The sequence below is a fragment of the Heterocephalus glaber genome, unplaced genomic scaffold (assembly GCF_053883595.1).
Source record: "Heterocephalus glaber isolate CG9 unplaced genomic scaffold, H.glaber_assembly_v1.0 deba00000594, whole genome shotgun sequence".
In the NCBI taxonomy this organism is placed as follows: domain Eukaryota; kingdom Metazoa; phylum Chordata; class Mammalia; order Rodentia; family Bathyergidae; genus Heterocephalus; species Heterocephalus glaber.
Genome location: NW_028258151.1, coordinates 13,397,297 through 13,424,603, shown reverse-complemented (window position 1 = coordinate 13,424,603; position 27,307 = coordinate 13,397,297). Strand labels below are relative to the sequence as shown.

The 27,307-nt window shown below is 42.4% G+C and overlaps 2 protein-coding genes across 3 annotated transcripts in view; both read right to left on the bottom strand.

The window, feature by feature from the left end:
- Fbp2 (fructose-bisphosphatase 2) overlaps nt 1-1,216 on the bottom strand; it is a 29,263-nt gene extending 28,047 nt beyond the window's left edge. The window contains exon 1 of one of the 2 annotated variants that reach the window (XM_004846078.3): nt 875-1,216. In XM_004846078.3, the coding sequence (XP_004846135.1) occupies nt 875-1,044 (170 nt within the window). In that variant the 5' untranslated portion in view covers nt 1,045-1,216. The remainder of the gene's footprint in view (nt 1-874) is intronic. The other variant, XM_004846077.3, reaches the window with a different exon arrangement.
- A 9,122-nt stretch (nt 1,217-10,338) lies between these two features.
- Nucleotides 10,339-27,307, bottom strand: part of Fbp1 (fructose-bisphosphatase 1) — a 28,510-nt gene continuing 11,541 nt past the window's right edge. The window contains exons 2-7 of the mRNA XM_004846079.4: nt 23,873-24,035; nt 21,888-21,980; nt 17,711-17,851; nt 14,207-14,344; nt 12,893-13,012; nt 10,339-10,765 (exon numbers count right to left, since the gene is read on the bottom strand). Of these exons, the coding sequence (XP_004846136.1) occupies nt 10,574-10,765; nt 12,893-13,012; nt 14,207-14,344; nt 17,711-17,851; nt 21,888-21,980; nt 23,873-24,035 (847 nt within the window). The 3' untranslated portion in view covers nt 10,339-10,573. The remainder of the gene's footprint in view (nt 10,766-12,892; nt 13,013-14,206; nt 14,345-17,710; nt 17,852-21,887; nt 21,981-23,872; nt 24,036-27,307) is intronic.

Here is a 27,307-nt window from a genome sequence, read left to right as displayed (position 1 = left end):
AAAGGAAAGCCCATCAGAATCACGGCAGATTTCTCAACATAAACCCTCAAATCAAGGAGAGCCTGGAGTGAAGTATTTCAAGCCCTAAAGGAATAAATATTTTAAATAATTGGGCTTCGTTAGCTCTTCATTTTGGATTCTTCTTCCTCCCATCCCCAAATGTGGGTCCCTTTTTTTTTTCAGAGAAGGAATTACTATAAAAAAAATCAAAGCCCAAAGAAAGTCTGTTTTTATCACAGATTTATGCTGGATGCTTGGCTATGACCATCAGGAGCTGTAGCATGAACTCAGCCTCGTTCTATGCTTGGAAGGAGCATAAACGTGTGAGAACACTCCTTGGCCCCAGCCCCCAGGCCAAGCATCTCCCAGCTTCCTGCACACCAAGTAGAGATGAACATAAAGAGTCACAGAAGAAATTTTAAAACATAGCCTGTGGCGAGATAGGAAGAAGAGGACAGGAGCCTGTGAGATCTATTTTGAGAATGATTCCTAGCTCCTGATGTACTGGCAAAGGCATAAACACTCAGATCTGCAAAGGATACCAAGAGCTGCTTCAAGATTCCAGTGAGAATCTGTATATGCAAATACAAGTATGAGAATTCAATATGTGTTTTGATGCAAGAAGCCACTGTATTTGTTCTCGTTAAAAGAAGTGGAAACTAGAGCGACTATGTTTTTTTTTTCCTCCATAGCATGTCTTAAAGTATTCAATTCCTTTCTTGAAACATGTCAAAGGCTCCTTTATGAAAGCACATGATAGAAACTAGAAATTCACAAAAAGTAAATAAGCTTTGGACCCAGTTTACAGCCCGAGCACCTGCAGCTCCCAGACCCGGTCTCAGACCAGGCTACGCACAGTATCCCCATGACTCACAGGTGGGCCAGGCCGGCCTTGCGCACAGCTGAGGAGATGGCTTTGATGGCTGTCAGCATGGAGTTCAGCAGCTGGGTTAGCTCCCCGGTCCCTTTGGCCTGGCGCCCCTTTTCCATTACATAGCGGGTCAGGGTGAGCATGTCCGTTTCAAAGGGGCTTCTGTCTGTCATTGTGGCAGTAATGCTCAAATCCGTCTTTTCTCCTAGCAGGAATCCTTGCTTATCTGGCTCCGCAGGGTGCAAGCTGATATAAAAAAAACCTGTGCAGGCAGTGCCAGGACCTTTAAGGAAAAGGGCCCCTGTCCATGTGACTGAAATAACTGGACAAGTCCTCAAGGAAACCACTCTGGCCTGCTGATTGTGACAGCTGCCAAAGGTCCATGAACAGGCTGCAAATAGAACTGGGCTGCCTGGAAACAGACATGCTTTCTCTCCCTGGGCAAATGCAGCCATTTAGTAAAGAATCAGCTCATAGAAGATGATCTGTAAGACCCCCTTATTCAAGGATCCAAAAGGATTCTTCACACATGTCTACTGCAGAACCCGACTCTCCATGGTTATATGTGACAGGTTGGCAGATATCTTATCTGGGGCATAGGTCACATAATAAAATAGTGGTAATCCCAGAGTCTCTATAGCCAAGCTGCTTCCAAATAAGTTTATTTCCAGAAGTGTGTGTGATTGGATGGATATTCATAGCACATATCCAAATCTGGAAGAACAAAATTATATTCCTAGAATAGTTTCTAGCACCAGTGTTATTTTGTCAACTTCTCTGGATTTGCATTTTAAAACAAAAATACTTGCTTATTAAAATCAAATCCTGAGTACATGTCAAAAACAAAAGCAAGTCCTCACTGTCAGCCTACTTCCTAGAATAGTTGCTGTGAGAGCTGGTGAGGTTGTAGGTAGTAGCCAGGCATTGGGTGGTCTGCATGTGGTGCCTGAAGCATTTCTCTAAGGGCAGACAGAGCTGGTTCTGAGTCCCAAGATAGATAATTTGGCAAAGTTACTATAACCCTTGCAGGCTGTTTCCTTGCTCATAAATGCAAATAACAATAAAACATCCACCTTATAGAGCAATTGTGAGGATTAAAATGATGACATGTGCCTGGTACAAAGTGAATGCTTAATACTTTGCTAGGAATCTTTTTCAGTTTTTCATGTACCTATAATGAATATGTGTACATAGGTAATTAAGAATTTGAATATTGCTCTTCAACTTGATATTCCACTCCCTTTGACACTTATTTCAATTAGAATGTGCTTAGCTGTAATAAAAAATTCAGTGCAGGTTATAAATGCAGGTGTTTATTTTCTTATAGACCATGAGTTTGTTAGGCTGTGGCTATGGCATTCTTTCAGCTCTTCAGAGATCCCATCAGAGACCCCTCTCTGGTATCCTGGGTCTGCTGGCTTTTGCTCCCCTTCTTGTCATTCTGTGGGCACAAAGTGCTCTGAAATTTTTGAGATGTGGGTCAGGAAGTGACTACAGGATGCAGAAGGGGGCCTGTTGACTTGTTTACAGGTTTCCTCTTCCAACTTACATCGCCATCTGAGCAAGATGGTTTCCTAGGTGATCATGCAAAGCAATGTCCCTCAAAGGGAGCTGTCACACCCACCCTAGAGAAACTAGTGTATTCCCACAAAAATCCAGTCATGGATATTTATTTACATCAGCTCTATTTATAAAGTCAGAAACTGCAAACAATTAATTGTTCCTCAGCAGTGAATAGGCAACAAATTGTTAAATATATAGAATGGATATTTTTCAGCAATGCAAAGGAACAAGCTAGTACTACATGAATTTTGTGGAGTGAAAGAAGCCAGTCTCCAAAGATGATCTATTATAGGATTCCATGTATATGATATTTTCAAAAAGATCAACTCACAGTGACAGAGAACAATTTCGTGGTTGGCAAAGGGTGAGGGCGTGGAGATGGACAGGCAGGAGAGATTTCTACAGAACATGAACTGTTCTGTATCCTGATTATTGATGTGGTTACTTAAATCTATATATTTTATTAAAATTCATAGAACTGTACATTTTTTTAAAAGTTACTTTTATGGTAAAACAAAATACAAAGTAGATCATAAGCAGTCTATATATCATATTGGTCTCCTAGGAGTTAAGTAGAAAAATCAAAATTTCTACAGCAATTTTCCTCTTACATTTGTTCTGATTATATTTATTAAAATATAGACTTAGGGCCGGGGATTTAGTTCAGTGGTTTTGCCCCCTGCCTCGCAAGCACAAGGACCTGAGTTTGATCCCCGGTACCAAATAAAAATAAAAATAAAAATAAAATATAAACTTAAAAATGCAACAATTTATGCCAGGTGTCCTCCACACATCTATAATCCCAGCACTTGGGAAGCTGAGGCAGGAGGATTGCAGCGACTTCAAGGCCCACCTGAATGACAGAGTGAGATCCTGTCTCAAAAAAACCAAAAAAGAAAAGAAATAATTTAAATTTAAATGAAATTGCAATCTAACATTAAACAAGGCTTATATTTTGTATGGATTTCTTTGTATGTTATTTTTCAATAATTTCTTTATGATTTTAGCCATTTTAAAGCATGTAGTTCAGCAGCACTAAGCACACTCACATTGTTGTACAGCTGTCACCATCATCCATCTTTGTGACTTCAACTTCTAAAACTGAAATTCGGTACCTGTTAAACATAAGCACTAATTCCCCTACTTCCAGCTCTCGGAACCACTGGTCTACCTTCTGTCTGGATGGATTTGACTACTCGAGGTACCTCACATGGGTGGAATCATAGAATATTTGTTCTTTTGTGACTTTCTTATTTCACTTACCAGAATATCTTCAAGGGTCATCTATGATGTAGCCTATGTGAGAATTTCTCTCCTCTTTGCTGGGGATTTAGCTCAGTGGTTCCACTGCGTGCCTTGCAAGTGCAAGGTCCTGAGTTTGATCCCCGGTACCAAAAAAAAAAAAGAGAGAATTTCTCTTCTCTTTCAGGCTGAATTTTATATATACCACACTTTGCTTATCCATTCATTCGTCTGTCAGTGGACACTTGGGCTGCTTCTACCTTTTGGCTATTTTGAATAATCAACATCTGTGAGTCCTTGGTTGCTAATTCTTTGAGGTATATATAGCCAGAAGTTGAATTGTGAGGTGCTTGGTAATTCTGTCTAATTTCTTGAGGGACTGCCATACCATTTCCCACATCATTTTGTACCATTTGACATTCTCACCAGTGTGAACAAAGATCGCAGTGTCTACAAATTCTCACCAACACTTGTTCTTTTCTTCTTGTAACAGCCATCCTCATGGGTGGGAAATGGCATCTCACTGTGGCTGAGAGAGGCATTTCTCTATTTCAGATACAGTATTGAGTGTATTTTCATCTTTATGGCCATTCCAAGAATTCTTTCTATTGCATTTTATTAACATAGTTAGCTGTTCACGACAGATTTGTAATGAGATGGACAAGCAAACCAAAAAGCCAGGGTTTCAGCACAGACAGCCGGAAGGGCACTGTCTGCTGAGTGCTCTGTGGAAGTCAAGAGTGAGAAATTTGGATAATTTTCAGATCAGGAGGGAGAAGTATTGGCTAAGATCATTTAGAAGCAGTCAACAACTGCCCTGTAAAGGGGCCTCAGAGAGACCCATTTCACCACCATCCAGGCAGATGGACACCGGGCACAGTAGCAGTCATACCCCTTTGAGGCTACATTTAAATGTTAGAAGTTTGAGTTACTCACAGGGCCTGAAATTGCAGCTGCTGACCTTTCAGCAAATGCCAAAGTTCTTTCAGGGCCCAAATCAAAGTGGAAACTTATAGAGCAGCCATGGTGACAGCACAGGGGAAGGGAGAACAGCACTCCCCTTGAAGTTATTTCAGTAATGTTAATACATAGGTGACCACGAAACTATTTATGACCTGGCTGTGCTTGATGAAAGATGCTTACAGGTCTGGGTCTAAGTGAATCAGGACAAATGAAACCTTTGAACAATTAAAGTCTTGCTATTCAAACAGGGGCCTCCACTTGAAGACCAAGATCTGGAAACGGAACTCTAGGGTATAACAGGGCCACCATGCTTTGTGGGGAAAACTCTCCTAATGTGCTTTCCATGCACCCTGTCCTGGAGCGTGCACTTTCACCAAACCTCAGCATTCCTGCATGGGGGGTGCCAGACATCCTGGGGTACCTGCTCAGTCTGTGATCCTGATCTTGGAAAAAAGAACACCCTGTTTTTAAGAGGAATATTCAAGGCCACATTTATCTTTTTTTTGAGGCAGTGTCTCTCCCTTTGTGGTTCAGGCTGGCCTTGAACTCAGGATGTAGCCCAGGCTGGCCTTGAACTCACGGTGATCCTCCTGCCTCAGCCTCCTGAGTGTTGGGATTACAGGAGTGTATCACCACGCCTGGCTAGGCCACATTTATCTTATGTGACTCTGGTCTCTGGCTGTTACTGATCGGGACAGAGGAACACACTTGACACAGCTGAGCACGACAGAGTTTTTTCTCCAGGCACTCATGAGTGAGACAGAGACCAAAACACCAGTGAACTAGATGACAGCACCAGAACTAAGAGGGATGGGTCCTTTGGGACAGGGAAGCAATGAATACTGGGTTTCATAAGATCTCCCTGCATTACTCTAGCAAATTACAGTGGACCTTTGAGTTATGACTGGCCTGACATACGAACAACTTGGGTTATGACCAGAATTTTAGTTTTAATTTGTGAATAAAGTCTTGGGTTATGATCCCAATGCCAGATGCTTGTGCTTCCAGATGGTCTCAGATACAGGCTTAACCCTGTAATGTTCTGGAAGGAATATTGCAACATTCTTTCCTGTGTGGGATTGAGAAATCCTGGGATATCATCTCTCTAAGGACACTGAGATCTGTCTGGAAGAAAGTGTGGCCTAAAACTATACAGGAGAGACTTTGAAGGCAATTGACCAACTTGAGTTACAACCGTTCCCTGGGAACGAATTGAGTTCGTAAGTCAAGGGTCCACTGTACCTTTCTGATTTAGCCAGAATGAGTGGGGTTTTGTTACTTACAGTGAAAATGGCCTTGAGTACAACAGACGTTATAATCAACAACATTATGTTATTATGATTATAAAATTTCAAAGGAGGGGCTGGGGATTTAGCTCAGTGGTTCTGGTGCCTGCTGTGCAAGCACAAGGTCCTGAGTTCAATCCCAGGTACCAAAAAAAAAAAAATTTCAAAGGAAGAAATTGAGACTCAGAGAAGTTAAAAAAATACACATATCACCAAGCTCAGTCCTTATCATGCAGCCTAAGTGTGTGTGTGTTACTACAATAACAAGTCCCAAGCCCTGGTAGCTTACTCAAACAAAGATTGATTTCTCCTTCACATTATAGCTTGGTGGCTCAAGCATCCAGGCCGCTTCTGTGTTTTGACATTGTCATTAGAATGCACAGCTTTGGAGGTGGCAAAGAAGGGAAGAGAGAGGACAACCAGTTGTGGACTGATGGTCAACCTAGAAGTAGTACGTACCAACTCCACTGGCCCAAACACAGTCATATGGCCCTCACCTAAATGCAAGGGTGGCTGGAACATGTGGGCTTCATGGAGGTCCAGGAAGAGATGAGTTGGCGAGCAGGTGACTTCTCTCACCTGGGCTAACACAGCCAATAAAGGGCAGAAGTGAGGCCTTGACCTTGGCTTAGGCCAACCGCAGCATAAACCATCTCAGTCAGTTGCAGTAGCCACATTGCCTTTCCTGCAGCCCATCAGGACTCTCAGCAGAGTCCCATTTCACCACCATCTCTGCCCTCCTCCTCCCTAGCTTGTGGAGTCGTGGGAGCCCTGGCATCCCAGTACTTTAGGGAAACCAAAAGCAGCATCTTGATGAAAGAGCAGAGCCACTTTGAGTTGAATCCTTCAGATTTCCAGAATGGTACAGTCAGGAGCCTGGGTGTGACAGCACCTATTTGATGAACATGGATGTGTGAAGGAAGAGTGTCTGCTAGATCTGTTGCATGGGGAGGGGCCCTGAATTGTACTCCTTGGGGTACATGATTAGAAGATGTGTCCTAGAGCTGCCACCAATTAGGTGGTTTAAAACAAAGAGAAATATATTATCTTACCATTCTGGAAACTAGAAGCCCAGATCAAGGAGGTAACAAGGCACGGAGGCTCTAGAAGGAGATATTTCTTTACCTCTTCCAGCTTCTGGTGATCTCCCTCAGTTGCCTTGGCTTGTGGCCACTCCGACCTCTGCCTCCATCTTTACATTGCCTTCTCCTCTGCGTGTCTCTCTCTTTTTTTTTTTTTGGTACTGGGGATCGAACTTGGGTCCTTGAGCTTGTGCAGCAGACAGTGAAACCACTGAGCTAAATCCCTGGCCCTGTGTGTCTCTTTTGAGGTCACTTCTTTTTTTTTTTTGCTTAAATTCTTTTATTGGTACATTTTAGGTATACATTTACATTTATCATTGGGTATTTGTACCTGTACATGATGTATCTTTGTTCTTATTTCTTCCCCATTCCCTGTGCTCCCTTCACCCCCTCCACCCTTCCCTATTTACAAAGACTTTGTTTCCATTTTTTCCTTTTCTCATAATTTTTCCTTTCCCCTATCCCTCCAACTTCCCCTTCCCCTTTGGACCTTTTCTTCCTATTTTAAATTATCAATTATTCATTTTAATCCTTATTTACACTTTCAGTTTCTCACACTAAAGAAACTATTCGGTATTTATACATGTATGTCCTATTTATTTCACTCAAGAGGATGGCCTTAATGTGCATCCATTTAGCTATAAATGTCTCTAGTTTCTCATTCTTTATGGCTGAGTAGCACTCCATTTTATAAAAAGCCGCATCTTCTTTATCCAGTTTCCAGTTGATGGGCACTTAAGCTGATTCCAAGCTTTAGCTATTACAAACTGTGCCGCTATAAACATGGGCACACATATATCACTGTGGTATGATTCTTTTAATTCTGTGGGGAAGATACCCAGCAGGGGAATGTCTGAGTCACATGGGACCTCTAGCCCTAGTTCTTTGAGGTATCTCCATACTGATTTCCACAGTGGTTGCACCAGTCTGCACTCCCACCAACAATGGAGAAGGGTTCCTTTCTCTCCACACCCCCACCAGCATTTGTTATTGGTTGATTTCTTGATAGCAGCCATTCTTTGTGGGGTGAGGTGGAATCTCAGTGTTGTTTTCATCTGCATCTCTTGAATGTTGAGGTCACTTCTTGAATTTAAGAACCACATAGTAATCTAGGATGATCTCATCTCGAAATTCTTAATTTAATTACATCTGCAAAGAATAAGGTCACATTCAAAGGTCCCAGACATTTGGACATGGGCATGTGTTTGGGGCTACCATTTAACCACAGGCATCTTGAAATTATTCCCAATTCTGAAGTTGGGGAATAGGCCACAGTCATGCTGGGGGCTTTGGTAACCAATGGTGCTCCTGTTTCCCTATCCCACCCTAGTCTGGATGCTGTTCTGTCAAATGCCCTATGGCATAAGCTGTGTCTAACCTGCTGTGGGCTTGAGTCACACCAGAAGGATGTTTCTTAGCTTCTGGTGATGGATACAAGGCAGCAAGTGCACTATTGTGGAGAAATGCCTCTCTGCTAATTTGCTTTAACACACTTAGAATTTAGGCTGAAGGCCAAGTATGGCCTTAACTTGGAAGGTGAGTGTGCTATGGCCACAAAAGCTCTATGAGCAAAGATCAGGCTTGTGGTTGGGATAGGGAAGAAATGGGGTCTCTACAAATCCTGCTAATATTGAGGAAGTCAATAGAAAATTGCTAGTACCCAAATATGTGTGTGACTAGAAAGGGAGGTTTCCCTTTGTTAAAAGAACATTATATGTCTGATTAGGAGTAGAAAAGGTCTCCAGTATGACAGGGAGCCTGAGTTTTTGTGCATCCCTACATGATACTCACTGGATGCGATCCCTTTACCCTCATCTGTCCAAGGGCAGCATCCAAGAATCTCCAAGGTCAAATCCAACTCTGAGAGTCTAAGAATCATCAGAGTGAATCAGTTTGTGCTGCCATTTCTGTAGATCTATGACTATCTTTCTCAGAGCAGGATGCAGAGAGGCCTTGGATGTATCCACAGTAGAATGCAAATAAGCATCACCTGAGAATCTTCCATTAAATGAGGCAGATCTCAGTCAAAAGACATCATATAGAACATACAAACAGAAGCAGAGGAAATGGGTCTTTTGTTATTTTGCTTGTTTCATCATGGTCCAAGTTTAGGGGATTGTTATTCCCACCCTGTGGGTTTTTGTTTTGTTTTTTTTTTTTTGTTTTTTTGGTACCAGGGATCGAACTCAGGACCTCACACTTACCAGATAGGTGCTGTGCCGCTGAGCCAAATCCCTGGCCCACCCACCCTGTGTTTGTCTCAACCATAGGAAGAAGCTCCCAGACTGTGTTTCCTTTTATGCTTTGAGAACCAGAAACCACCTGAGCCACAAGAAAGTTACAAATCAAAAGAGTTTTGTGAGTCAGGGACTTTCTTGGGAAAGTCAGCCATGGCTGGCATGTGGAGTGGGGTTTGGCTTCAGCCAGGGGACAAAGCAACTCCAACACTTAGGATCCAGCTGTTCATGGAGTTTGTTGGGAGTGTTTGGAAAGAAAGGAACAGGATTTACATGGACACCTATTTTAAGTTCACAAGTAAAGATGTACATTTGGTTTACACACATTTTTTTTTTTTTAGGTACCGGGGATCGAACTTGGGCCCTTGTGCTTTCAAGGCAGGCGGCAGAACCACTGAGCTAAATCTCTGGCCCCCTCACACGCATTTATAAATGTAGAGCTCAAGAAAGGCCACAGGTGTTACTTAACATTTGATAAAACTTGCCATAATCTTGAACTTCTGGTCTAGAAAGAACCAAAATTAGCTAAGAAGTAAAGTGTTTATAGAGGGAACTTAGGGAGAAACATACTTCCTTGCCACATATTGTATTTTCTTAAATCTGATTTTCATAATGAGTCATTTCCCTTGTGGTAATGAGACCCCAGGACATGTTAGACTTTATTAGTTCAATAATGTTCTGTGCTTTTGCAGAAAAATTACTATCACATCGTAATGTAAACTTTCATTTGTGACTCAGATAATTATAGCTATGGTTGGGAAGCCAAACCATACACAGCTATCACATTAACTAAGTAATGCTTCCATCCCTAGGGGGGCATTTACAGCCTTATTATCTGAATGGGACAACATGTAGGAGAAGTTGAGTTTAGTGGCCAGAATCCACTGGCCACTGTTCTGTGTTTTGGCTGGGTTCAAATCTCAGCTCTGCCACTCATTGGCTAATGGTCAGTTCTTCATTTCATCACCTTTAAAATGGATTACTGATAGTACTCAGTTCATAAGGTCGTTGTGAAGATTAAATGAGTTATCTAACACTAGATAATGATGAATTGTTACCATCATCATTATTATTTGATACAAAGCAATGAATACTTCTTTAAAATGGAAGAATGTGTTTATTTCTCCTCCCTCCACTCAAAATATATTTTTCTCACCAGTGGCGTTATTGAGATAACACTTGGGTCAGGTAGCACCAAGCATTACAGAGCATTAAATGGTGAAAGTATCCATGCATTTCATGTCTGCTGGCTAGGCACATACAATGCACAATCGGAATGCGGTAGTGCTGTGTGAGGCAACTCTTTGGGGTGAGGGCAAGACCAGTTCTTCATTTGGCAGAGTGCTTCTTATATACTTCCAGGAATTCCCTCACATCATCAGGGGACCCCAGGATGACTGGTGCTCGCTGGTGGATATCAGTGGGAACGATGTCTAGTACCGCTTCCTTCCCCGTAGTGGCCAGTCCTCCTGCCTTCTCCATGACGAAGGCCATTGGGTTACATTCATACAGTAGTCTCAACTGGAAAACAAGACCCAAGACCAGCATCCTCAAATGAGAAGGTGTTACAAAGACAGGGATCTTGTTCTATGCAAAACACTGCAAAACTGGTGGGAATTTCCAAGGTAGCCAATCTTCTCTTTTTCCTTCGAGGAGATTACAGAAGTTCCCTACCACTCCAGGCTGTGTCTGAGACAAATGATTAACCATTTGGTTAAATTAAAACTCTTCACTAAGCCAGAGCTAGCAATAGAGTACCTGATTTGAACGTGAGTCAGACCACCTGGATCCAGGACAGAATGACATTTTGGCAGTATTGACGGTTCCCTTCTCTTTATAGCACAGAAATTGAACTTAATGAGTGATTCTGTATGTGTTTTGGATGGAGCTTTGCCTATTCTAAAAGCATTTTTAAAAAATGCACAGTAGTGTCTGGGCTGCAGACATCTGGAAAGCAGACTGGCTCCTCCAAACAGTGTAATATTGTTTGCAACTCTGTGTGCATTCCTTTTACAATTCTCCTAAGGCCCTGGGGTTGGGATTTAGTGTATTATACATCTTGGCATTTGCTTTTAAATATTAACTTTTTGTCATATGCATTTTCATGCAGTCTGCCTACTGAGCAGACAGCTTTGTGCAGGTGTTTCCTGACTCTATTTCCTTATAGGTGTCAGTGCCAGATTTGAAAAACTGAAAAAAATAGGAGGTGCCTCAACATTTGTGTTAAGGTACAATTTTTTGAGGCATTAAAGAAAAGTGCTGAAATCAGGCTAATCAAATAGGTTGGATACATGAAGTGGCTACAGCAAGACTGATGCCTTCCTTATGTTTAGAAGGATGCCTTCAGTGAAATGGACTCAGTATGTCCAAAATACATCAATTTCTATCTTTAGGGGATTGTTGTTCTTATTCCTTCTCTTACTGTTATGGCTTACATCTACACAGCCCATGGACTCATAGGTGGGGCTTTGGGAGGTGACTAGATCCTGGGTGTGTGACACTGGGTCATGGGTGTGTGATACCAGATCAGTCCACTGATTGATTCAGCACAGTTCTGAGTGTGAGTGACAGACTTACTGAAGAGGGAAGACCCGTCCTGGGTGTGAGTGACACCAACAAATAGGCTTGTAGCCTGGATGGAATATAAAAGGAAAAGAAGAAAGAAGATGCTGCTTCTTGCCTGCCCCGCCATGGACTGTTTCTCCTCTGTGATGCCCCTCTGCCATGCTGCCCTACCTTGGAGCCAAATGACTATGGACTGAAACATCTACAACCTGTGAGCTGAAATAAACCTTTCTTCCAGGGCCGGGGATTTAGCTCAGTGGTTTCACCACCTGCTGAGCAAGCACAAGGACCTGAGTTTGATTCCCAGCACCAAAAAAACAAAACAAACAAACAAACAAAAACCTTTCTTCCTTTAAGTTGTGGGTGTTGGGTATTTTGTCCCAGCAATGAAAAAGTAACTAAGAACATTTAAAAAATAGGCAATCTATCAATTGGAAAAATAAAGCAGACATAATGGTCACCTGGCATAGAAGAAAAGGGTGTCCCTTAGCCAGCAAAAGAAAGCACAGTCCACCTTGTGGCATGCTGGGAACACCACTGGTGCTGGGGCAGCAGAGTCTGTGGGAACAGCTTACCTGAAAGCTCCAGGTGTCCTAGGATTCTGTCTTCCCTTAAAAGGTATCATTTTCCAAGTAGCAAATGTCAGACTCATTAGTTATTTCTACTTTAGGTCTTTTGAAAGCAATCAAAGAAGATCTCTCTTGGCAACACATATTTGATGTGCTGTCTTGGTAATGAGACTGGACTATTTTATTGCACTTTATGAATGGAACTCATTTTGTTCAAGCCAAACCACATACCCAGTGGAAGCTCTAAGTACTTTCAGTCTCCTCCTGACCATAACTCCATTAATTCTCTTTTGCCATAGCATTGGAAGGTCTCTCAAGAGAACATTTTCATGTTTACTTGATATGGCCTGGCTTTATCTTGAACCTAGAAAGGAATATGCCACAGATATCCCAAGAAACCAGCTGGACTGCATAACAGATGTCATAACCTTTTTTTCTTCCTAATGAACTCAAATTCCCCAGGCTGAAAATGAAATCCACTCCATCTCAGTCACTTTTCAGGGGATGTGCTTACCTTCCCCCTGGGGCTTTTCTTGTTAGCAGGGTATAAAAAGATCCCTCCGTAGACCAGAGTGCGGTGCACATCTGCCACCATGGAGCCCACATACCGGGCGCCATAGGGAGCTGAATTATCCTACAAGGTTACAAACAGCATTATAAAGGTTGCAGAACATAAAGAACGTTCTCTTCATGCCTTATGCTAATTTAATTCCACAATCATTTATTGAGCACCAATAAGGTGTGTGTTTGGAATTGTAATAAGAAATATAATGAAAATACTGTTCCTAAGAAGCAGAAAATAGAAAATGGAGAGTTCCTGCTACCCATCTCGCAATAGGTCAAATGACTGGCAGAGGCTCCAGAGAGGGTGTGGTTGTGGCTATAGGGTAGGAGCAGGCATCACAAAAATTGTAACATTTAGCAGGACTTGAAGGTTGAAAAAGGATGTTACTAAACTAAGGAGCTGGGCAGGAATGAAGAGGAATCTTTCCAAGCAAAGATTTAGCCACACAGAAAGGGCAATGCTGTTGACACAGGGACTACAGGAATACATATGTGCCGGGGTTGGGATGGGAGAGCAACAAGGGCAAAGAGAAAAGAGAAGCAGTTAAGCTAGAGAGACATTCCAGGGCCAGCTCTGAGGGCCCTCAGTGCCATGCTAATGACATGTGGGCTTCATCCTCAGAAAACATCAGCCATTGATGGCTTTTAAGCAAGGATATAACAAAATTAGATATTTCTCCAGTTAGTCACTTCTCTTCGTATTCATGAATTTGTAATCTCTTTAGAGAGATACAGAGAAGGACACTCTCCACTTTCAGACAGCTGATAGAAATTCATCACAGAGGTAGGCCTGGAGGAACAGATACAACATGGCAGGAGGTCCCAGGGTGGGAGCACCACATTTTGTACTATCAGGGATCAAGGACCCCAAAAGTGGAAATGTCTATTGCCATGAACTCATTCATCCGGTTAACTTTATTATCTTAATTTTCTTTTGCCAAGAGAAAATGGCAAGGACTGAAATAACACTACCATTTTGATATCTCAGGGCAAGAATTCTAGTCCCTGGTTCCTAGATGAGAACTTAATCACAGGCTCAGGGCAGACTGAAATCCAGTTCACTTCTACCTTCTACCTCTTTTCACCTCTAGGATAAATCATGATCAATAGATACACAACCTGAATCCCAGATGAAGTCCAGGGCCCTTCTCAATCCCAGTGGTCCCTTTTCTTCTCTGGGGATACCCATTCCCCAGAGCTGCCCCTGGTGCCAAATGCCTGGAAAGTGACACTGTCCCACCCCATCCCCCGTCCCCTCGCTTACTGAAGGAAACTTCTTTCTCTGGATGTACTCGGTGATGGCAGGGTCAAAGTCCTTGGCGTAGCCTTCATTGAGGCTGTAGATTTTACCTTTCTTTTTGATCTTCACATTCTTGTCCACCAAAATGAACTCCCCAATAGCCTTTGAAACAAGGAAAGAAAGGCAGATAACAATGGGCTGGCTGGGGTGGGCTGAAGTAGGAGACACAAGGGCTGTGGTCACCTCATCCTGGGACATCAGTGACTCCTGCAAAACACTCCAAGTATTGTGAACAGTGTGTGGGAAGAAAGAATGGTCAGAATGAGTATAACGGCAATTGGGCAAGAAGGAGCAAGTAAGTGGATGTTGCTAAAATCAATGGACAGGCAAAGAAGACTTTTGACTGAGTTTGCAAATGACTTCAGCTAAACAAGAAAGGAACCATACAGACATAGAAAGGCCAGAAATGTGTGAAGCAACAGCAAAAATCAAAGCAAGAATAATAATTATGTGTTCAAATCAATAGAAGATATGTGTGCATTTATACACATACAACTTGGTGCGGCTGGGAGGTGGGATGTTGGGAGTCAGGTGACTGTAGAATCACAGTCCTCTACTTGACTTTACAGTTCAATCTTGATGAAAACTGTTCCTTTTGAGTGTTTTGTGTGTTCACAATGTGGAACTCTGAGTTTTGAGCCCGAGCTTCTAGCACTTCAAACACCTTGCCTCGTTGATGCACAAAGTTTGGCTCAGAACACCACCTCCCACACAGCCCAGCACTGAGCTTACTTATGCCTTTTGAGTTTTAGTACTTTATAGGAAACTTATTTGCATGATTGAGGCTTTGATCCTTTGGGAGGGAGGGCTTGATTGAGATAGGAGTTAAGAAGACAGGACCAGGCATTTATTTCTCATAACAGAGATTGCTTATTAAAGATATGAATTATGTTGAAAATAGAAAGAAAGAAAGAAGAAGGAGAGAGGGATAAAGAGAAAACTAGAATTAACAGTGGTCACTGAAGGGTATCATTGTGATTTTTACCTTACGCCTTTTTTTGTATTTCCAAAAATGTTGTCAACAAATCTATAGTAATATTCTTTTATAATCAGCAAAATGAAATAAATGCCTTCCCAAGAACACCAGGTACTGTGTGCAGAGCTCAGGAGGCCCTTTGTTCCAGGCACCCTCTCCTAGAGCCCAGATTAAGTCAGAGTGTGCAGGAGGGGCGTCTCCTCTGATGGCAACAAGAGGCATAAAACCACGATGAAGGCGCATTTCTCCAGCTTTAAACACGTGCAGTTCTACCGTGGTGGTTTTAGCAGAAACCATCAGCCTGACCTTGGAGCAAGCCAAAAGGGAGAAGAAGCACTTAATGCCTAGCATCTCCTTGGTAGGAGGCTCCCCCTCCTCCAACACCAGTGAGCAGAAGAGCTGAGATCCAGAGCAGGGGAGTATTACAGCATCCTCTATTGTTCTTTCAAACATTCAGATCTGAAGAGGGATAAAGACTATCAAATGCACAAAAACTCACTCTTGGAGACACCCAGCTGCAAACTGTAAACAAGGAGAGATTTGATTCTTTTTCTACATGTCTATCATTCAGAGGTCACAGAGGAGGCACTAGGAGATTATCTGGGGAAGCTGCCAATGTCTGGCCAGGAGAAATATCAGGAGAGACATAGCCCTGACTTCAGAAGCTATGTTCTGGGCTCAGACTGAACTTTACTCGGGTTCTGCTGCTGTTTTCCTCTGAAGTTACCTCATTCAGAGACTTTAACTATCGCTATTACCCCGCCCTTGTTTACTGGAGTTCTCATGTTTCCAAGGAGGTGAAAGTCCAGTTCAGTGAAGAGTGCCCGAATCAAAAGTAGCCTGTGTTCTGATTTACACCATCTGCCATGCACGCTGCCTGCAGGCTCCCCAACAACCTGCTTCTCACAGAAGTTTCCAGGTTGCAGTTTGTACTTGGTGTTCACTTAAAAAATTTGCATAAAGTGTTTCATTAGCATCATATGAAGACATTTATACAATAAAAGGAATTTAGAAATCCAATTCTTTTCCCCTTGGCACCCTGGACTACATGCATAAAGAATGTACCAGTATGTTAACGGTGATTCTTTTGAGGATGTGTTTCAGTGTGCCTTTAGTTGCACCAAATATTTAAGGAGATTTGTTTCCCTAATTTACCTGCTCTGTTGAAACTTTCATCTAACGGAATAAATAAATAATGGACAGATTTAGTGGACGTGTAAAAAAACTGTCAATGAACATCTTTTTTTTTTTCTTTTTTTTGGTGCTGGGGATTGAACTCAGGACCTTGTGCTTGTGAGGCAGGTGTGATGCCACTGAGCTAAATCCCTGACCTCAGTGTGCATCTATTTTTTAAAAATTAATTTTATTGGTACATTTAAGGTATACAATATACTGACATTCATCATTCAATGAGCATCTATTAATGGCACCATGGACTTCTCTCTGGAAGGGCACTTTTCTCTATAAGGTACACTAAAGAATTATCTTCATTCCCTTCTTTCTTTCTTTCTCTTTTTTTTTTTTTTGGTACCAGGGATGGAACTTGGGACCTTGCGCAGCAGGCGCCACCGGAACCACTGAGCTAAATCTTCATTCCCTTCTTTATTTTCATTTCCTTTGAGTTCATCAAAGCCTTATCAAAACCACAAGGGTTGCTGGGGATTTAGCTTAGAGGTTTCGCCGCGTGCTGCACAAGCACAAGGACCCGAGTTCGATCCCCGGTATCAAAAAAACCCCAAAACCACAAAGGTTAACTGCAGGTTTTTGTACATACACACAGAGCAAAATCAATTTGGTAGCTTTTTTATTTTTTGGTACTGGGGATCGAACTCTGGACCTTGTATTTGCGAGGCAGGCGGTGGAACCACTGAGCTAAACCCCTGATCTGGTAGCTATTTTTGAAGAATCAGTGATATGCACCACTTCAGCTGGGCACCCGTTCACCTCAGGGAAACAGCCTTCTGGTGCTAAGACAGAAAGGCTAGGAATGGATCTAGTGGGTGGCAAACAGACCAACTACAGGCCCCTTCTGGCACATAAATGTGAGTCAGCCAGCAGTGTTTTTTACTTCTTTTTTTAATCCTGTGTTTCTTGAAACATTGGGAGCCCTTGAAAGACTGGGCCTCTATTCCCAAGTAGGAAAAACTGCTGTGCTCCTCTGGTTCACCCTGCCCTGCCAGAGCCTCTGGCCCTCCTTCCCCAGCACACTTCACCCATTTATATGGTCTGCCAGTGCACATGGGCATTGGAGTCATTTGGAATAATGACTGTTTTAAAAATTCATCTTGGAGAAAGGACTCTTCTGCTCCGCACAGACATCATTTCTTACTTCTATGTTCTTCTCATCTTGCTCTCTCTCCCTCCCCCTCTCACCCACCTCCATCTCTCCATGGGCCTCATTTCCTACCACTACCTACTTCTGCTCACACATGCACACACACACACAACTCATAGCTGCCAGCCACACACTGGCACCCTACAAGAGTGCTCACCGGGTCCAGCATGAAGCAGTTGACACCACTCTCCAGGGCGAGAACCAACATGGTGGCGCTGCCGTAGAGGGCGTAGCCAGCTGCCACCAGGTCCCGGCCTGGCTGCAGTGCGTCCTTCTCGGAAGGCTCCTCAGTAGATTGCTAGAGCAAGCAGGAGAGAGAAAAAAATGTTTCTGTTTTGTTTTGTGGCCCTTTTCTGTTAGCCATAAGCAGGATGCACTGTCAAGGTGTTCTTTTAATGAAACAGGGCCTCTTCCCAGCGGGCCTTCCTCCACACATCAGTAACAACCTGATTATATTACCACAGCAGCCTTCCCACCAGACCCCGAATTTCCTGCATCTGGATCCTTCTTTCCAATGAGGGCCCTTCTCCCATTTTTCTAATTTGATATTCCCTCATCTCTCCATTATCACTTCCAAAAAATAGCATGCCTTCTTGCCAGTTCTCACTAATTTAATCTGATTATGGGAATCAATGTCTTTCACCTGCCTACTCCATCTTTATTTAAGCAAATTAATGTGGGCTGCAGGGCAGTGAGTCTGGTGAGGAAATCGATTTCATGAGTTCTTGCCAATCGCAGCACAAACCCCACTGAGCAGTGTGGTCATATCACTCTCACATTAGAGAAATTCTCAGAAATATGGGTATTTGGGATATTACCCAGAAGTCATTACAGGGTATAACAGATGGTGTCTAATTTTTTTTAACCATGACCCACAGTAAGAAACACATTTTAAAGCTGATTTCATACAAGTTGAAAGTAAAATGGTTTCCAGAAGGCAGGGGGATGGGGAGGGCGAGATGGGCAAAGGTTGGGCAATGAGTCCTAAGTCACTTTAGATAAAAGCAACAAGTTCTGGTGTTCTATGGCACAGCAGGTGGATTGTAAATGACAGTAATGCACTGCATATTTCAAAAAAGCCAGAGAAAGGATTTTAAATGTTCTCACTACAAAAAAATGATAAATCTTTGAGGAGAAAGATTGCATACCCTGATTTGAACAGTACACATTATACTGTTGCAACTTGATCTTAGCCAAAAGGCTGAGAAGCGATAACTGTACACATTGTATGCATGTATCAAAACATCACATGGTACCCCATACATATATACAACTATTATGCCAATTTAACAAGAAAGAAAACATCTACTACCTCACAAACCAGTAGAAATCCATATGCATATGTGCATACACCCCAAAATGTAACTAAACCACACCTACACTTAGGAAATCCTCCAGTCTTTATTATTAAAATTAAAACATTATCATCCAAATTAAAACATAACCCTCTGAGTCACGTGACTCAGTTTGTCTGATCCTAGTAAAGGGAATACCTTAAGGAGGTGGCTTCTAATCAGTGATTTCTTATTGATAATGATCTTCTTTATTAACCCTTGATTGGTTTCTTCAGTCTTCAAAATGGCTCCAAACACATCTTGCAGTTTGAATGCTCTTTGCTTGATTTTAAACAGAAACTAAAATGGCCAATTTCCCCCAATTTCTTCTATTTCTTTCACAGTTGGAGATTCCAGAAACTATGAATATCTATATCATGAAGTGGGAGAAGGAGGTCACCCAGCAAAAATATTCCAGATCATTTCTCTCTATAACTTTTGAAAATGTGGCTCCTAGACCATCAGCATCAGAATCACCTGAGATATATTAGAAATGTAGCTGCACCCTACACTTCCTAAGTTAGACTTTCCATGATGGCTCCTGGGGATCTGGATTATATCAAGCACTATAGATGATGCTTGGACTAAAGTTTAAGAACTGCTCATATATAAGGGAGAATAAACAATTTTTTCTCTCCATTTTTCCCACTACTCCTACTCCTCATGGTTTTCATCTGGGTGACTAGTTGGTTAATTGGTTAAATTATATTATTTGATTTAGTTTGTTTGTATATACCAGATAGTGCAGTGTAACTGCACAGAGACTAAACACAGGATCCAAAAATTGAGTTGTTTTCCCTAAATGGCAAATTTTGAAAAAAAGAGACATTAGTAGCCTTTGTCAATATGGACCACCTGTCCAAGAGTCATCGAAGCCAGTGACATATTGAGAGGACGTGGAGGTAGCCTCTCCTCGCAGTCACTGAGTCTTCGAGGAACCAGATCTCCACCAAGTAGAGTATCACAGAGATTTGCCTTGCCCAGAACCATCCATGCCTGCCTGTGGCAAAGGCACAGAAGTAAACAGAAATACTGCCACCAAACACTGTTATACTTCCATGTCCTTGCATGCACTAAGGAACGCTAACCCTCACCTGCAATGACTTGAGACCTGCATCACACACATCGTCTCTTTTAGTCTTTTAGGAGAATCACTTCAGATTGACTGAGAAGACTGTCAGGTCTAATTGTGGAGTGGTTCTAGGATGCATTGTCCAAGCTAGTGTTGCAAGTTGGTTTGATTTTATTTTTTAGTTGATAGCCAGTGTCTCAATTTTCTAGGTAGTTTTTTTTCGTAAAAATATTTTATTTCAGGGGGTTGAAGTGTACATGGGGCGGGAAAACATCAGTGCTGCTTCAGTTTTGGTCATCATTAACCAGAGGTCTCTCTCCACAAGGAGGGGCCGTGCTGCAAATCTCTCTTGCTCCTCTACAGATTTGAAACTTTGGAGGGGAAATTACATCTCTCTGCGTCTGTCACAGGAATGGGATGCTTCTTGGCATGATTTGGAAGAGAAGTAAATCTCTCTATCTGCCTATCTGATATGATTCTATTACTGAACTGATTTTGATGTTTATCTGCCTGTCACTCAAGACAAAAGCAAAACACGTTCCTGTGACTGATGATAAGTGTCCCATTGGTTCTACCTGCTATATGTTTGAAAGGAAATTACACACAGTAGTAGACAACAAATCCCTTTTAGAAATAAAGTGTGAATTTAGTTCTTGCTTCTTTTTTGTTGTTGTTGGTTTTTTTTTTTTTTCTGGTACCAGGGATCGAACTCAGGACCTTGTGCTTGCAAGGCAGGCGTGGATTCTTGCTTCTTGTTATGGGCTCTGTATCCTAGCATAGAGTTCAGCTAAGCGAATCACTGCATCCAGGGGCTGAAATGGAGGCTCAGCTACAACCAACATCTGCAAGCCTTTATTCCCAACTAAACCAAGACCTGGCTGGGGGCTGGCTAAGTGGTAGAGCATTTGCCTAGTGTGCAGGAGGTCCTGGGCTCAGTGCCCAGCATTGCAAAAAATAAACAGGAGCTGAAACCAGGATTTTAGATTTTATGGCAGCTCTACAGGTATTCATTCCATTTTTCATTTGTCCATATACCTGAGTGTCTCTCTCTCTCTCTCTCTCTCTCTCTCTCTCTCTCTCTCTCTCTCTCTCAGAAGGAACAGAGGCTCTTGGAGGTAGAGGAACTGCCAAAGTCACACAGTGGAAAGACACAGGGCAGGAGTCTGGGTTCTCACCTTACACCAGTGTGCTTTCTATGATTTAGAGCAGGGTTGGCAAATTTTTGCATAAATGGAAAAAGAGTAAACACTTTAGGTTGCCCAGGTCACACAGTCTCTATCATAACTACTCACCCCTGACAATGTAGCGAAAAATTAGCCAGAAGCAAGATGTCAACAAACAAGTATGACCACATGCAAGTAAAACATTATTTGTGATTGGTGAAAAAATAAATGGCATGGGCCAATATAATATTATTTTTTAGATTTTTTTCAACCATTTAAAAAATTAAAATTTAAAAATGTAATAGTCATACAAATGAGGCAGTGGATGGAAGTGACAGGAGGAGTGCAGGGCCTGTCAGAGTTGTCGACCCCTGATTTTGATGATTTAAAGAACAATTTTACATAAATAATCTCAAATGTCATACTCTCACAATTCTTAGTTTATATAACACAATTGCTTAATCTGCCCTATACTGTCTTAAAAAAACCTGTTTTCCATTATAAAATAAAGGAGATACAATTTAATAAAGGAAATATTCTTCTATTTCCACCCACATTTTCCTACTATATTTTCTTTTAATAACTTCATGTGTCATTACTGCACAGTTAAGGCTAGAAAAGTCAGACCTTGACAAACAAGTCTATTCCAGCCTCAGAGTTTTACACTGCACATCCTCGCTTCTTCTCCATTGTGAAAAGCCTGGGTCTCCTCTACTCCTTAACTTTTCTCTGGATCCAAAACCAGGTACTTGGTGTACATTTTACCTTTCTGTAGATGCCAAAAATGGTTCCAATGGATACAAGGCAGTCGATGTTGGAAGAGCCATCAAGGGGATCAAAACAGACCACATATTTACCCTGAGCAAAGAAAAAGAAATTCAATTTTAAAATATGGTAATGGGGTGGGGTAGAGGAAGCACCCATAAAAATGAGACTCTAGAGGGAATTTCAAGAAGCATGGGTCTTACCTATTTATACTTGGTTAGGGAAGACAAGCTATGAGAATATATAAGCCAAAAGATCAGTAGGCAAAGAAAATACCATATAGATTAGGAAGTATAGAGGAAAGTGAAAGAATACAGATAAGAATACAGACAATTTATATAGTTGAATCATAATTTTCATTTGAGTCCTGGAAACCAAAGGAAAAAGGGACATAAGGTTAGTCATTTGTTTCTCTTTATTTGTAAAGGGAGGAAAACTTCCGTGGGGTTCAGAGCAGTAAAAAAAAAAAAAGTCTCCTGCAGTTCTTCTAGCTGCCACATGAGGCTGCAGTGAGAGTTCTCATCAACATCTGAAGTGTGACTTACAAAGGAAATAGCCCTTGGCCTCAGTGGGACCGCCAAAGATTCATTCTTTGAATGGGATTGTCAGCGGTGTGCTGGAGCTGCCTGGTGTCTATCAGCTCTCAAGAGCTAACTGTGGGAATCTCTTCCAACTCTGCTTTCAATGCTTTCACTGGTAGCTTAAACTCATTCTATGAGTATTTACACCGTTGAATTTGGTATTATAAAGCTGATTTCTTTCTTTCTTCCTTCCTTCCTTCCTTCCTTCCTTCCTTCCTTCCTTCCTTCCTTCCTTCCTTCCTTTCTTTCTTTCTTTCTTTCTTTCTTTCTTTCTTTCTTTCTTTCTTTCTTTCTTTCTTTCTTTCTTTCTTTCTTTTGCCAGTTTACCAGCACATTGCAGGGAAATTTTCTATCTCCAAGTTAATCTCTTTAAATATGGTTTTAAAATGTTGTACACCGGATTATAATTCCCTGACCTGTTGCTCTCTAAAAATCCCCCTCAGTGATGCAAGAAAAGGTGTAAACTGGAAAATGGAAACCTGCCTACCATGAAGGCACACTGTGGTCAGAGAAGTTTGGGGTGACTGACAGAGAATGTTCAACATTGAATTCACTCCATGTGCCTAAAATTGCCAAGGACTATGAAAGGTCCAGCAAGGAAAACAAAACAAAACAAAACATGAACTTTTAATCTGACATGTAGTGCTAGCTATTTTAGGCATGATGCAAAACAAGTTAATAAGATGTGGCTCCCACACTCTTAATAAGGGCAAGACAGGCAGTCTCTTTAATATATCTTCTGGTTTCCTCTCAAAATCTACTCTTCCACATCCCCTTTTCATCTCAAACAGGGAACAGCAGTAAGCCCATATAACTGTACTTCTAAAAGTTACCTTTAATTGCAATTATTTTATCAAAGCTGTATATACCCTTTTATTCTAACAATCTTGCTGTTGTGAAGACCCTATACAGTGATGGTAAACCTTTGAGAGCTTTCAGTGATACAAACAGCCCGCTGTGGCACTCCTGCCATAGGTTCAGCACCACTGTCTGACACATTTATTCTCTCCCCTCAAGAAGCAATCAGACCAATAGGCATATAATAAATTCCAATGGTTGAAAAAAGTGATAAAAAGTGGAGCTGATTCAAACTGGTAGCAAGGTCGTGAGAAGATTCGAAATTCAGATGGAGAAGTAGCAGAAGAAGGAGTCTACAGAAGTGCCCTTGGACCTGGCAATGAGAATGTAGGAATGGGTGTCCATGGAGAGATGGTGATGGCCTGAACTATGGCACTGGAGGACAGATTTGAGATATGGTGGTAAGGGAGAATCAGCAAAAAGACCACAGGAGTGATTTAAGGTGATTCCTAGGAACCCAGCTTGGAAAAACAAGTGAAGTCATGTATGCAGCTAAGAGGGAAGATGGTTACATTCAAACCCTTCACAGTGGAAGTCCAGACCCACTCTTTTCTCAGGTTCTACAATGATGGCATGTTGGTCTTCTTCAGACACAAGGACACAGGTGGAGAAGGACGACTTTAGCATGTTCATAACCAGATCATTGGAGAGGACGTCCAGCTTCTTGACCTGATCTCCTGTCACATTAGTAGAGCCAGCGATGCCATAGCTAAAGGGAAGAGAACCACAAAAGTAAGCCATGGCCGCCAGAATATGTAGATATATCTATAAACCACTGAAAGAAAGCATTAGGAGGATTTAGAAAAAAGGAAAGAAGACACATGGTTTGGAAGAAACCATACAAGAAAGCAGCTGTCCTCTGGATCGGCTCCTAAAGAGAAAAAAGTACTATCACTCACTCCCATTGCCCATTACCTCTCATGGTACCACACAGTTCTGAGGCCACATCAGTTTCTCAACTCTTCTTTTTTCCATTATCGTACCCGTAAGGACCCTTTAAAAAGTATTTTTGCTTAACCATACTTCCCGCATGAAATGTTTATTACTGTATATATTCTGTGCTTTATCCAGGAAAAGTTGGAGATTTTTGTGTTTTTACTTTTGTCTACCAAGAAGCAACCCACAGATTAAATGAATCACTTGAGAGACACAGAGAATAAGGAAGCCTAGGTTGAAGTGAGCCTGAGATGTCAGCTAACTCAATGGATTCTGTGGGTTTATAACTGCAAAGATACTAAAGGAAAAGGAGCATTCACTGGTTTCATAACCTCATTTTACGGAGGAGGAAAGTCAGATTCTGAGATACTTCTGGGCTTCTCCAAATCACACAGGCAGAATGCAAGTAAGATGCTGCCTTGGACTCCCAGGCTGGGGGCTCTTGAGGTCCCCCACAGCCTCTGGAGGGAGTCCCAGGAGATGGAAGACATGGGGAGCCCAAAGTTTGTACGTTGTTTTTAAGCTACTTGTAATTTAGTCATTGTAGAGTTCCCAGACTCCAAGAGGCTGTCCAAAATCCAAAATGTAGGCTGCTTATCAGAATGAGAGGAGGGGTAGGTTGTCACAGCCTGAGGTTAAATAAAAATACAGAAGGGGGGTGCTATGTTTTATAGGATACAGGCACAGAACAATCTAAAAGGAAAAAGGAAAGGGGAAGGTTGAAGATGCCACTAAGAGGCTGAAAGTGGGTGATAAGGGAACAATCACACCCTTGGTGAGATCACTATGAGTGTTTTCCTGAGAACTGACCGTCACTGCTTCAGTGATTGTCATTCTTAACTCCTGAAAACACATTTTACCAATATATAACTTGCTTATGTCTACGTTGGTAAAATAGAACCCCCTTAGAAACTATCCAAACCCAAATGCCTGGTCCAGCCTGACTGTGTCTAAGGAAGTGACCCTAGTTGTCCCACCAAGTCCATTCATCCGTGTCAGCCACTTTTGACACCACCCCTTTCTTAGCCTAGAAAACAATGTCCCATCCCCCCACCTCCTGGCCTCTTCGTTTTTCACTCTGTCACTCTTAATTCACGAATATAAGAACAAGTCATCCATCAGACCTGTCAAAGTGGCCAGTGTCTCTGGGTTTTGGGTTCTCTTTCCACATTTTCTCTTTCTAACTCAATTGCGAAGCCAACCTTGGGGAAGGAAGAGGGCAGGCAAAGTCTAGGCATCTCAGAGAGGCCTGGCAGGGGCCACCAAGCAAAGTACATCTCCCTCACTGGTCTCACCAATGGTGGTTTTCTTTCCCTCTCAGCCTGCAATTTCCACCACTAAAATCACTATTGATTCAAAAGGGTGAACAACACTGATGGACAAGAACATGTGCATGAAGATAGAATCCAGGCACAGGCTCAGCTCTGCAAGTCTCCTGCCTTCTGCGAGCCTCCCTGCCTTCTTGCATGTGCCCAGAGAGGGAAACCATACCTGCCTTGTGGCACTGTCAGAAGAGTATGTGAGATCATGTACACGAAGGGTCAGTCTCAGCACAGCCCTTGGCTGCAGGCAGATGCAGGCTCAACTCATTTCCAGGGATTCCTGGGAAGCTGGGGAAGGGGGCTGAATGCACTAGGCAGATGGAGGGCACAAAAGGCAGGCCTGGTGCACTAGACTATTTTCATTACTGTAACAACACACCTGAGGCTGGGTACTTATAAAGAAAATAAGTTTATTTAGCTCACGGTTTGGGAGGCCAAAGTCCAAACAGCATAGCAATGGTTCTAGTGAGTGAAGGTCTCCTTGGCTGCATCACCTCATGCCAGTGGCACCACACTGACAGCAGTACATGAGTACAGAGAGTGGTCATATAGTGAGACAGGAAGGCAGGAAGAGGGTGACATGATAGTCTTGCCACCTCTTTCAGGTCTCACCCCCTTGCTAAGCCACCACACTGGGAACCAAGCTCCTAGGACATGGACCCTTGGGGAATGCAAATCATAGCCGAACCAGAGCACATGGGAAGGAAAGGCCTATTTCACAATTTGGGCCAAGTTCCATCTGCTCAGATATCATAGTTCCTTTTTCTTAGAAGCTTCCTAGAGGCCTATTCAAGTGTTCATTTATTCCACAGATATTCACTGGGGCCCTGTTGCTCTGGGTGTATAGCACTGAACAGGACAGGTGAGATCCCTGCCCTTGTGGAGCGTCTATCCTAGTGAGTCCAGACAAGAAACAAGTGTCTGAATGAATGAGGTAGTGGCAGAGAGGGGCAGATGTTCACTGTCCTAAAATAAAACAAAGAGACAAGGGGCAGGGTGGGTAATTAGTTAATTTCGATGGTCAAGGAAGGTCTCACTGTGAAGGAGGCATTCAAGCAAAATAGTATTTCAAATATTTTTCAGAAGAAAGGGAGTCTACAAAAAATCCCCAGACAAGGCCAAATAAACCACTCATCCAGTAGTGGCTTCAAAGAAGAGTTTCATGCTAATAATTCATCCAAACATCTAAGTTTGGTTTTCACAGCTTTCCATATGAAAGGGGGAAGGTACTATGTGCACATTTATAGGTGTAACTTTGAAACTTGAGATATTTTTCCAATGATGCCTGGATCCAGGGAGCACTTAAATTCAGGAGGAGATCGAGAGAAGAAAGCCCACAGAAGGTCTTTCTCACATAATGCCAGATCTGGTTAGCAGTACTCTGTGTCTAGTTTCACCAGCCAGAAGAAACAAGTTATCCTGTAACTGTGTCCCAGGCAAGGTTGCCACCATTTGTTTCTGCATTTCCTATATTTGTAGACTCAGCATTTGGCCAAATTGAAATGAGGTTCAAAGCAGCTTCCATAGCCCTAGATCTTGCCCTGGGCTGTGGAAGGTTACAGTCAGTGTCAGGAGAGGTGACTTGCCAAACCAAGACCACAACCCAGGTTTCCTCACTTCCACTCCAAGATTCTGAGAGAGCTCCTACCCTGATGTCACAGAGGGACCTACATGCAGAGAAACAAGGGTCCCAGAAGGTGGCACAACCTGTTTGTGATGGTCT